We start from the raw sequence: 12,397 nt of genomic DNA, 5'->3' as shown, positions 1-12,397 counted from the left end.
GGCACAGCTTCCCACTGAGGCTGTTGCTACAGAAGAAATGTAGAAGCAGGGAGCTTCCTGGCCAGAAAACTGAAGTAGTTGTGGTGGCAGCTGCTGCTGAGGTGTGTAAATCAGGATTAAGAGTGCTCATTTTACCTACCAAGTAAGCTTTGCATATGGAAGGGACAGTTCTCCATCTTGGAGAAGATGAATGTTGCCACACAGCTTTCACTTGCAGTTGTGAGGCTTGAATGGAAAGTGGGATGAGTTTATTTTGTGGGTATTTTATTTTTAATCATGTGTTTAAATATTGCTGAAGTGTTTAAGCCTGTTAAGATGAAGTTGAATGTGACAAGCCAACCTGGAAGATTCCTGGAATGGGAAAACATTCCTTCTTCAGCAAACAAAGTGTGGTGCAGGGAAGCTCATGACAATTGGGGTTTTTTTTTGTTCCCCCCTTGTTTTCCAGGTGAAGTGTAGCATCCTTAACCACCACAGTGTCTGGCAAATGTGAGGCTTTTCTGGGCAAACAGAGGAGTCCTGACCACACACAGAGGTCTTACTGCTGTCTTTGAACATCAATAAGGAAACTGCACCTTGTATAAAGTTCTCTCAACAACATGTACTGGTTTATCCTTTTCATAGAGAAGATGGTATCTAATTTATGTAATGTCAGAAAGTCAACTCTGCTAGAGCTGAGCAGATGCAAGATGGTTTGGGGTTGTAAAGGATGAGATTCCAAGTAATGTTTAATATTATTAAAATGGTGGGGTACTTCTAAGGATGTGGCAGGATAAACTTTATAGGTAAAGGTTTATGGGTCTGAAACACCTTAAATTTGAAAACCACTTCTTTTGGATACAGAAGCTTATCTGAGGGTTATGACCTGTACTCTCAAACCTTGGATTGTGATGAAATATATGCAAAGCAATGCATTCGTTTGTTCTGTTTTGCTCCAAGGTTCTGCTTGCAGCTTGTGTGTTTGCATGTAAATGCCTCTGCAAATCCCTGGGTGTGCACTATGGAATATTTACCTCTGGGCAGAGAAGCAAGCAGTAAGCAGGCAACCATCCAGAGAGCAGTCTCCCTAATGAGAAGGAGAGAGAAGAGAGAAAGGTCAAATGCCTTGTTAGAATGCTAGAGCAGAGATCAAAGACCTTTCCTCTGGCATAATTTATGCCATCTTTCCCAGCTCCCTCCTCTGTGAAGGTAATTTGGATATGAAGCTGGATGGGTTAGAAACCCTGGCTTGTTTTGCCATCCAGTCTTGGTGTGGGTTTTATCTGCTGCCTGTAGAACTGAGGCTTCTCAGTGTTCATGATGGACAAGGCTTCATTTGCCAGCACCAGACCTGTACTTCCCTCTTGCCCTCACATACAGACAATGTTATTGCATCTATATAGTCACAGTTTGATCTTGAGATTATTTTCTGTTGGTAATTAAATGAAATTCCTTCTGCTCCCAAACTTCAGCTCCTTCACAGCCCAAGGAAAAGCATAACTTACCATTTCATTTTTGTGCCTCCCAGCCCTTGGGAATCTGTCAGGAGCTTCACCAGACGCTTCAGCTGCCACTTGTGTTTCTGCAAAAGAGTGAAAGGCTCTTAATTTTTGTTAGAAGTGTTCCTTGTAAGAGAGAACAGGTTATTTACTGATGCCTCATTTGCTGTTTTCTTTCACTTTGCGTATGTAAATCACAGGGTGTTATATAATTTCTGGGTATATATAATTTACAGTCTGTGTATGCGGATTCACTGTGTGGTTTTCAGTTTTTGGTTTTTTTTTGCACACACTCTTGCAATACCAAGAATGTATTTTCCTGTGTGGGACGGATGTGAGTCACAGTCCCTGCACTGACTAGCCCTCAGCTCTCAGCCCAGTGAAGAGATTTTTGTTCTGCAGCCAGCTGAGAGTAGAAAGTGGAGAAACCTGATGGGTGTTGTATTTATCAGGAGGGGTAGGTACCATCCTACAAACTGCTAAATACCACCAAAGCTGCACATCTCCCAACAAAACAATGAGCCTGTAAGGAAAATGAAGAGAAAGGAGTTTCTTTGAGGAGGCTTTAAAATCAGTTACTTTCTCAGGAAAAAATCCAAAATGGAGCAGGAGTGGAGATGGGAACGAATGTGGAGTTTGGGCTTCCTTTTGCCATCCTCATAGGATCTCATGGATTAAGGAGTACAAATATAAGAGTGATTGTTCCTCTCTGTATGCTCAGACATGATGCTGATGGTGGAAGCAATGGTTTATCCAGGATTCTCTTCCCACTGAGGAAGCTCTGTGTGGGGAAGGTGCTGCTGCTGTTCTTCTGGCTGTTGCTCCTGCCACAGTGTGGCTTTCTCGGGAGAGCAAGACCTGGATTTGTGTTCTTCCCTCTCTCCTCATGGCCAAGCCCTGCTCATGAATTGTTCAGCAGCCCCTTCTTGGGGCAAACCATCTGCCATCCTTGGCTTCTTTGCCATTAACTGTGTGTCCTGCCTGTCTCTGCTGGACCCCTCTGGTTGCCTCCCTCCCCACTGAGGAGGTTAATGTTTTGGGCAAGGGTATACATTTATGGGAGCTTATTCCATATTTGTTTCCTTCCTGCCTACCTGTTGTCAGTGAAACTGAGGCACTGATGGCTGCTCCTATCACAGAATCACTGAGGCTGGAAAAGGCCTCTGAGATAGAATAACCTTTGTCAGCCAGAACAGAGTGCCCAGTCCAGTTCTTGAACACCTGCAGGGCTGCTGACTCCACCACCTCCCTGTGCAGCCCACTCCAATGCTTAACCACCCTTCCTGTGAGAAATTCTTCCTGATGTCCAGCCTCAACCTCCCCAGGTGCGGTTTGGGGCTCTATCTTCTCATCATGGTTGCCTGTGACAAGAGTTGGGTTTATCTGCCCTCTCAGCTTTGTGCAGATGTTCCATTCCACATAAAGCTGCCAAAATACCAGGAGCAAACTTGTTCTGCTGGAGCAGGGTTCCCCAGCAGCCTCTCCTGTCAGGGAGCAGTGAGGTCTGGCCATGCTGAGGGTGTCTGGCCAAGCAGCTCCTGCTCTGTGGTACTGTGGCCATGTCCCCTCTTTCTGTACATACAGGTGGTCCTTATGATAATCTCCTTATTCAAAAACAGCTAAACATTTTGGCATATGTGGCCAGATAACAGGCCTTTTAAAAGGTACAGTGGTAGCAGACAGGAATGACCCGCAAGGCAGAGCTCCTGAAAGTTGTATTATTCTTCTGGAAGGTCAGTAACTTTCTGTCAGTTTTGATTCTGACTCCAGGAAAACCAGGGTGGCTCCTGGAAGTTGTATTATTCTTCTGGAGCATCAGTCGTTTTCTGTCAGTTTTGATTCTGACCCCAGGAAGAGCAGGGTGGTTGTTCCAGCAGAGCTGGTTTGTTTGTGTCCCTGCCTTTGGATGGCTTCCTCCCACCGAGTCCCTGTGGAGTTTCTGCTTCTCAGAAATGCCTCTTTGGAAGTTTTGGATTGAGGAGTGACTGAGATCTGAATCAAGACACCAAATTTTGTCTGAATTGTGTATGCTGAGCTCTCTTGCCATCCACGTGCTGGAGTCACTTCCCTACTGGAGTTAAGCTTGTGCATAAAGAGAGCAATGCGGGTCTTTTTTAAGGAAGCAGAATCAAACCACAGGAATGCTTCAGATGGTCTAGCTGGGGCACCTGACCCTTCATTTAGCTTAATTCAGTGCTGTTTAGTTGAAATAACATTTCTTTCTGGTTTGAGATGACTTAACTTGATGCTCCTACTACCCCAAAGGAGTGATCTGTTCCTGTCTGTTCAGCTGAGCTGGTGTAAGATGTTTCATGCACCATGTGGATAAGCACTTAAAACAGCTTCTATTTGATATTTCATTTTTCTTATTTTCCATTTCTGGTTTAAATGAAAGGGAAGTTTGGAAACGAACAGTTTTTTCCGTTGTAATTTTTTCAAATTTAAAATTTGACCCATTTATTGATCATTTAAATCAGCTGGAGGAATTACTTAGGACTTTTTCCAGAGGTTAAAATAATTAACAGAGTAAGGCTTTGCAATGAATAGTCACTTCATGAAGAATTCAAATGCTAAGTAGTAACTCTTTAATATGCTAAGCTACCTGAAATAGCATTAGGCATTGGGTGCAATTAAAATATATTATTAAATTGTAAAATGTATGATTAACTTGTAAAGCATATGTTTAAATTGTAAAATTATGATCTTCTTGACAATCTTTGTCACCCACCTTTTGTGTCATTTGTGCAAGGCCATGTATTGAGCACGCTAGCTCAGCCTGCATTAAAATTAAATTAATCAAGAAGTGAAGTAACCAAATGTTCCCAGTAGAACAGCAGGGCTTTGTGTCCCAAAACAAATGGATTCCAATTGTCCTTTTCCAGTGCAGGAGGGATGGGGTGAAAAAGGATCTAAATGCTGTTGCTGAAGGCTTAATGCTGTTGGAGCACTGAAACTCTTCCTGTGTGGTGACCTCAGAGTGTGCCACTGATATCAAAGTGATTGTGAACTAAGTGGGCAGGATGAACTGAAGGAACTGCTTTGCTTTTTCAGCTCTTCCACCTCACCTGGCACCATCCAGCCCTGGGCACTGGATGAATGGTTGTGCAAGGTGGAGCAGACACCAGCTGGAGAAGGCAGCAGCAGTTCTGAAAGGATTAGCCAAAATCACCCAGCAGATGAATGAAGGCTGCTGCCAAGGTGGAAACTTCTCGTTGTGCACCTGGCAAGGCTTGGTAGCTTGGTAGCTTAGTCATTGGTAATTTTTTCTAGCATGTTTTTTATTCCCCTCCCTCCCTTGCATACCTTTGGCTTATGAGAACACATTTATGCAAAGTGACTCTTGTTACTGGTGCTTGTAGGAGGGTTGGGGAGGCACCTTTCTCCATGGCTTTGTGAAATCCTGAGTGTACCCTGAGCTGAAAAGTGCCACCTTGCTGATCCTTACCCACATCAAGGCAATTTTCCGTCGCTTCTTTAAATGCTCTCCTCTCATGTAACCACAGTAACAGTCCTATTACATTTAGGTAAAAGCCATTAGTTAATAGAAAGCTAATGAGTGAGTTTGCAAGTGGAAATTACGGTCTGGTTTCTTAGAGAAAGTTTTATGATGCAACAGCCTGTACCGAAACTGGGTAATTACTTCTGGTCTCATCTGAAAGCAACCTATAAACAACATGAGGCATCATTTACAGGCCTGCCCTGTCCTTGAACTAATTACAGGAATTTAAGACATCTTGGGGAGGGATACATGCTGATACATAGTCAAAAGCAACAGTGGCTTCCTCTTCAAGGATTCTAGGTTCTGAAGTTGCCCTAATTTGAAAGCAATCTTCTGGAAGTTTGGGTGGTGGCAGCGAGTGTTTTGTAGCCATGCTTGTGGCTCAAGGCAGTGGGAAGGAAGGAGTGTCCTCTGCTTCCTTGGGGTACTGCCTGGGGCTTCAGGCCGCAAAATGTGCTGTGGTGGCAGCTGGGTCTTGGATTGGGATCCTTATCTTCAGGTGCCCTGCTGTGGGTGCCTGGGCTGGTTTTCATGTTTGTTTGTTTTAGCAGATGTAATTCTCCGAATTTCCCTCATCTGCTGTGCACTGGGGTTTTGTGCACTCTGTGCTGCAGTCACACCAGCCCAGCTGTGGAGGTGGTGGGTGGGGTGCTGCCTTTGGGCTTTCCTGTGTTTCCCCATGCTGCTGGAATTTCCCACTGCCTGTTTAAGGCTTGTTGTGGGCCACAAACAGGCTCTGGGGACTGAAAGGTTAGCAAAGGCATTTCTGACCTGAAAAGATTTTCCTTCTGGGAACAATGAATGAATGAGTGATGGTGCATGGTTTGCTCCTGGTGGAAAGCTGTAGAATCAAAGAATCATTAAAGTTGGAAAAGCCCTTTAAGATCATCAAGTCCAACTGTCAACCCAGCACCACTGCTGTGTTCACCACTAAACCATGCCCTCGAGTGCCACCTCTACACATTTTCTGACCACTTCCACAGACAGTGACTCCATCATTTCCCTGGGCAGTGTGTTCCAGTGCTTTACAACCCCAAAATTTTTTTCCTGATATCTAATCTAAACCTCCTCTGGTGCAACTTGAGGCCACTTTTGGTCCTGTCACTTGTTGTCTGGGAGAAGAGGCTGACTCCCACCTGGCTACAGCCTGCTTCAAATAATTGTAGAGAGTGATAAGGGCTTTCCCTTCTGTTCTTCAGGCTGAACATCCTCAGCTGCTCCTCACCAGACTTGTGCTCCAGACCCTTTCCCACCCCTGCTGCCCCTTGTTTGCTCCACTGTACCACATACAGGTCCTGCAGCAGGAACTTGGAGCCTCCCTGACTTTTAAATAAACAGCTTTGGTAAAGAGGAATTTATCTCTGCGTATGGAAATAAAATGCATAGGGAAAATAGGGATTTCAGTTTATAATGGATCAGTTTCCAGAATTCAAACATAAATAAACATCTTCCCAAGGGTCTGAAGGAAAACAGCAAAACTCTAGAGGTGTCTGGCAAAAAACAGACTGTATATGACCTCTCACACTTAGCAGGCTGGAAGCCTTGGGAAACTAGACTGTGTTCTTGATTTCAGAACAGCCATTCTAAATAGCTCTCAGACTAAGCTGAAGTAGTCTGTGGCTTTGTAAAATGGGAAGAGTTTGGTGGCTCAGGGGACTGATGCTAAAAGTGGCACGTTTCGTTTCAAGTTTCAGGGGGAAGGAAGCACGCTCTTGGTATGGAAGTGAACAGAATTCAACCCTGAGCAAATGAAGGTCTACAGTCTTGTGGCTATTTGGTGGTTTCATGTTAAGTCTGGTCTGACTGAATTCTCAGACAGTCAAGATCCATGGCATCCCTATTTCCAGCTGTTATTTCTGAGAAATGTTGTGTCTGCCATCTGCTCGATTGCCTTGTGTGAAGGCAAATCCAAGAATGAGGAGGATTTTTGTGCTCATTCCAGAGGGATGTTGTATCTCTGCTGCCTTTGGGTGTGGGAACCCAGAACATCCCTCTGTCTGTTCAGGATGGCCAGGACCCCTGCCAGGGGACTCAGAAGCCCTGGCACAGAGCCCAAAACACCTGTGGGTTTGATTATGACCCGTGGAGCAAATTACCAACCTTATATGAAGACCAGCAAGCCACAACAGTTTAGGTAGAATAATAGTGAAGTTATCACGGGGTGGAAAAGTAGATTTTGGGGTTTTTGGTATGGGGGTTGAGGGGGCAAGATGGAGGGAACTGGGTGTGTCCAGCCTTTCTCCTTCTTCTTCTTGGCCTCCACCTTCTGCTGTGATCTTGGCGCTTTTAGATTGGTTTAGAGTAGAAGCTCACTGTCTAACATAGGTGATAGGTATTGGAAAGTAATTGTAAACATTGTACACGTAGTTTTTAGTATAAAGACATAACACTGCCCTGGGGGCAGGCAGAGTGCCTGGACTGTCCTGCTGGATGGACCTCGGCTGGACAGGAGAAAATTTTTTATAGATAAGGAACAATAAACAACCTTGAGACTGAGAAACTAAGAGCTCTGACTCCTTCTTCAAGTTCCGGGCTGGGAAAAGAGACTTTCTAACGTATCTTGGGGTCACTCTGACCAGCTAAAGATCCTGACATTTGGGGTCAGTGTTAGGCAGTTTGGCATGACATCTGTCTGTAATCTGCAGTAGAGGGCCCTCATCCCATTCTCTTAAGACATGCTTTATTCTCTGTGTGAGATAACTTCTGAGCATTTAGCTTTTCAGGAGAATGCTGCTGCTGCATGGCAGGGCAGTGCCTTCCATTTGCTTTCTTCCTGTTGCAAAGACTCTCAGCATAGGGAGGCATTTCTTCCCTCTAAATCCCTAGCAAGTGTTCCCAGCCCCACCTATCCCTGTCTTGTGTGACCTAAGCCCTCCTGGGACTGAGTTCTGCAGATCTGACACTGTATATCCCCTCCTTGACCCTTGTGCTCATGGGTAAGATTTATTCCTTGTGACTGGTGGTCTGTGGTGGTATCATGGCCTTTGATGAAGCTTCTGGAATGAGACAAAAAAAGCCATGGTTCCTGTTTGTAAAGTCCTTCTGACAGCTCCCACAAAAGTTCTTCTTTTTCTCAATTCCTTTTTGCCTTTCTGAGAGTTTCCACTGCTCTTTATCTCCCAGTTCCAACAAAATATATTTTTTTCCTCTTTTGGTGAATAAATTATTCCTCTCAAGAATAAAGATCCCTTCTTTCAAGAGACTACAGTTATGTGAAAAAGGCATAGGTGTGTGAGGCTTTACCTTTTAGGAAATTGTAGCCTTAAAGAAATAGCCCTCAAGTGACAATGCAGAAAGAGACAAGGATTCATTCAGCTGAATCTATGTTATGTATTTTTTTCTTATTTTGGAGGCAGTTCCTGCCTGAACATCTGCTTCTAGTACTCTCTGTATAATGGTTTGTTTTAGTGTTAACCTACAGAGGTATTGAAGGCTAGAATGTTGACATGGAAATAAAGATTTAATTTCTTTTTCTTTCATTGGGGTCTTTTTTTCCTCTAGCACCTGCTCGAACTAACCCTTAAATCAGTGATATTGCCTGACTCTGGAGTACTCAACAACCAAGCAGCTAAGCTGATCCTTAGATTAAATTATGTAAAGAGTCTTGGAAGCATTTTTAATTTAACTGATATCAGTGAAAATGTTTGGATTAATACAATACTGACCAACACTAATACTTCTAAAGTGGCTGATCTGGAGATGTAAAAATAAGACCTGGTTTTGAAGAGTGATGATCCACTCTGGGTTACTAACATCACTTTGGAGCAGAGCACTCAACTTCTGTGCAAGTGTGCCATAATCTCTGAAATGATTACTGAGCCTTACTGACTGGATGTGTGTGAGGTTCTTGCTAGATACAAACTGGGGAGAAACTTATTGGAATAAGAGAGAAGATGGGTGAAATAGAAATACCTCACTACTCTTCCTCAATCCTTCCACACATGAATTATGTATTAATTATGTCACATGGTAGGAATTCCTGAATACGCCTCCTCATAAGACTGATACAGGCAAGAAAGACCAAAATGGATTGAAATATGTGGGAAGTTCTTGCATAGTATGGGTGTTGTTGGCTGGTATTTTGCCTTGCTTTTTCTCATGGCCTTTCCCTCCCATTGTAGTTACTACTTGCCTGAAAGGGCTTTGTGCCACCTGGATTAGAGATTCCCTAAGTGAAATAATTCTGTCTCATTAAAAATGAGGATGGAAGCCTAATCCTGATGTTAGTCTGTTACTTGCAGAAACCTCCCTACACTGAAATGTCTCCACTTAGTTTAAATTTCTGCAAATAGTTTACAGCTCCAATATTCAATTCAATGGGCTGAGCTCCTCTGCTTGCATGGAAATCACACAATTATTTGAGCTCTTCCTTTGTTACTAAGCTCCTACAGAAGGACAAGGTACATGCCCAGATGAGTACAAGGCTGGTTCAGGCTTCTTGGAAAAACAGAGTCAAGAGGATATTGCCGCCTGAAATGATGGAAAGGGCAAGAAAAACTCAGAGAGGATGTAACTTGACAATAATTGAGTTACTGAACACTAAGTAAGAGCCCAAGGTCAGGATGGATGAGGCTCTGAGCAACCCAATCCTAGTGGAAGATGTTCCTGCCCATGGAGAGGGGATGGAATGAGATGATCTTAAAGATCCCTTTAAAACCCAGACCATCCTGTGAACAGTATTGAGCTGTTAGGATTGTAAAGCTCCAAAATGATCCATTTTAAAAGTGTGGGTTTTTTTCCCTGTCCAGTCTGCAGCTATCTTTCACACAGAGCCAGGATTATAAAGCCCCTTTGGTAAATGTTATCAGCCCAAGGAAGGAAAGAGGAAAACTCCCTCCCTTGGAAGTTTTGTATCCAGCTAGTGGATATAGCCTAATCAAAAGGGAGAGGGAGAAAGGGAAATTCTGGGGGAATTTCTTAGGAAGCAGAAGAGAAACTATTTCAGGCTCAAGAGACTGCTTTGAGCTGACAGAATAGTCAATAAAATGCCTTTATTACTTTTGTTTGATGCCTTATATAGGAGGAAGTGTAACACACAAATGCCAGAGAATTTCTATTCTCCAAAATGACTTTCCAGCCCAATACTGTGAGAGCAGGGAAAATCCTGACATACAGATGTTTGTTTTTGCTAGCAAGAAGCTCTCCAGGATTGCCAGTTTCTTTTCCTTATTGTGATTCTTCTCTTCCCTTAGCTATTTTTATTTTATAATATCTCAAAAAGAGGTTCTTTCTGCAAGATGTGGTTGTTAGTGATACATATAACAATCCCACCAAGCCTCAGTAGTCAATTTATTTTTTACCTCTATCAGACCTGTTAGGACAATATATCTCATCCCTGACTTGTAATGCCAAAATAATTGTAATTATATTTCCTATCAGACAAGAAGAGGAAGAAACTTGGACCAAGTTCAGAAAATGTTTTTGTTCTACAGGAGGGAGTTAAGTATTCATCACCAAATTGATGAGCCTGACAGGTAAATGAGGCTAATTAGCAGCCTATGCACTGGATGTGGAAATGCTGTGAATGGTGGGTCTGAAAATGGAAGTTCAGGGTGCCAGGGTGAGAGGAGAGAAAGAAACTGAAATTAATCAAGGCAGGTGCAACTTTTGTTGGCTCTTCCCTGGAGGATAACGTTCACTTTATGGGGACTGAGGCGACAGAGTCCCTTGCTGAAAGTTTGTACACCTGGAAGATAAACCCTGAGAACAGCTCCTCTGAGCAACTGAAACCACCTGAGTCACAGCCAGTGTTTTTCAGCTACTTAATGCAGTTGTTTGAACATGTTTATGAGCAACTGTTCATCACAAAGTTTTTATAGACCTGGAACAAATCCTGGGCCAATCAATGATAATAATTAGCTCACTGATGTCAGAGCTAAGGAACCAAAAGCAGCTGGTCTCTGCCTGAGCTGGTCTCTCAAGGAGCATTGCTCTCTTAAAGTAAAAGTGAAGGTGTCTGGGTTTTATTTGAGTTCTTGTAAACAGACCTGCAACTCCAGTTTGTGAGAATTTTTCAAGGAGAGAGGAGCTGTTTATAAAGAACTTTTCCCAAGTGGCTCATAGCATGTACCCAGTACCTCTGGTGTGCTGCTGAATTATCTCTGATACTTCTGCAGGTTCCAATGTCACCTTTTTTATGCAAGGAAAAAAACAGATGTCTTTAAGTAATTAAGAAATGGAAAAGCTGTTCCCTTCTCCAGGAGCCCAACTTGGCTTTTTCCATAGATGCCCATTGTAAAGCACAAAGTATTAATGGAATATTTTGTACTAGTAAAAAGATGGACTCCTAGTGGTTCAAGGGCTCTTGAACCAATGACAAAAATAAGACTGAGAGTTGCCAAATATTGCAGGCTTAAACCTGACCCCATCTTCCCCATGGAATTGCTTTCCCAACCCCTGCTTTTTGAAAATATTTATGAAGCTGAAGGCTACACAATCTTTTAAACCTAGCTGATCTGGTGTTGGAGCAGAAAGCTTCCAGTTGTGTGGCTGTGTTACAACCATGGTAATATTAATGTCCAATTAACTTCTGTTTGTCAGAGATTTGAGCAGGATCCTAAGCACAGGCCCTTAAAAATGCTTGTAAGCACTTCATGCTTCTTTTGCTAATCTGCAAATAATTGTTCCAAGTGCAGAACAGTCATACAGAGATATTTTGCCCAGGTGCTGAAGAACTCTAGACTTTTGGCTTCACAGTTGAAGTGGATGTATTTTTTTGTCTGAAGAAAATGTCTGTAACAGTCAATTTGTATAAATAGTAGAAGGGAAAGTGGGGCTCATAAGCACTTTCCTGCAGGCCCCATGCTCTGGAATGTTTCCTCAATGTTCTTAAAGCTTTCAGATCTTTTTAATGCCTGGTTCAGATTTAGTTCAGCCAAATGATTTTCTATCTGGAGCACCCATCTCTCAAGCATTGTGTAAGCATGATCAGATCTTGTCTCATTCTTGTCCCACCAGCAAAAGAGCAATTTCTCTTATTAGTGCAATAGCATTAATAGCATTTTTTTACCCCTGACTGTAATCACAGCCACACTGGGAGGTGCTGGCTGCTTTTCAAAGTAAAAGGCTTGGGATTTGGAAGCAAAGCAAGGAACTCCTCCTTTCCTTTGAACCTCTCTGAAAGACCACTTGTGTTTGCTTCCTACTGATGCCTTTCTGCTCAGAACCATGGCATGAGAATGAGGTGGCATCTCCCCTCCTACCCTCTTCTGACAACAGTGCCCTGTTCTTCCCATGGCTGTGTGCATGTAAATTAATTTTCATATTACCTGCTCTCTCCTTTAGGACCAGCTGAAAATTGTTTCATTATTGTAATCTGTGCATGTGTCTTGGTGGGGAAGGGCTAAAAGTGCTACTTTTGCTTTTTCTGCAGTGGTTCAGTGCCTTGGTTTTCCTGTTGGAGACTGTAGGACTTCAGCAG

The 12,397-nt window shown here is 43.2% G+C and overlaps 1 protein-coding gene across 1 annotated transcript in view; it reads right to left on the bottom strand.

Moving 5' to 3' along the window:
* Positions 1 to 12,397, bottom strand: part of LOC115948593 (V-set domain containing T-cell activation inhibitor 1-like) — a 33,771-nt gene that overhangs the window by 11,321 nt on the left and 10,053 nt on the right. Inside the window, exons 3-4 of the mRNA XM_031062136.1 lie at positions 1,485 to 1,561; positions 1,014 to 1,066 (exon numbers count right to left, since the gene is read on the bottom strand). Of these exons, the coding sequence (XP_030917996.1) occupies positions 1,014 to 1,066; positions 1,485 to 1,492 (61 nt within the window). The 5' untranslated portion in view covers positions 1,493 to 1,561. The remainder of the gene's footprint in view (positions 1 to 1,013; positions 1,067 to 1,484; positions 1,562 to 12,397) is intronic.

The sequence above is a fragment of the Geospiza fortis genome, unplaced genomic scaffold, assembly GCF_000277835.1.
Source record: "Geospiza fortis unplaced genomic scaffold, GeoFor_1.0 scaffold17, whole genome shotgun sequence".
Lineage (NCBI taxonomy): Eukaryota > Metazoa > Chordata > Aves > Passeriformes > Thraupidae > Geospiza > Geospiza fortis.
Note: the sequence above shows the minus strand (reverse complement) of the source record. Positions and strands in the feature narration are given on the sequence as shown.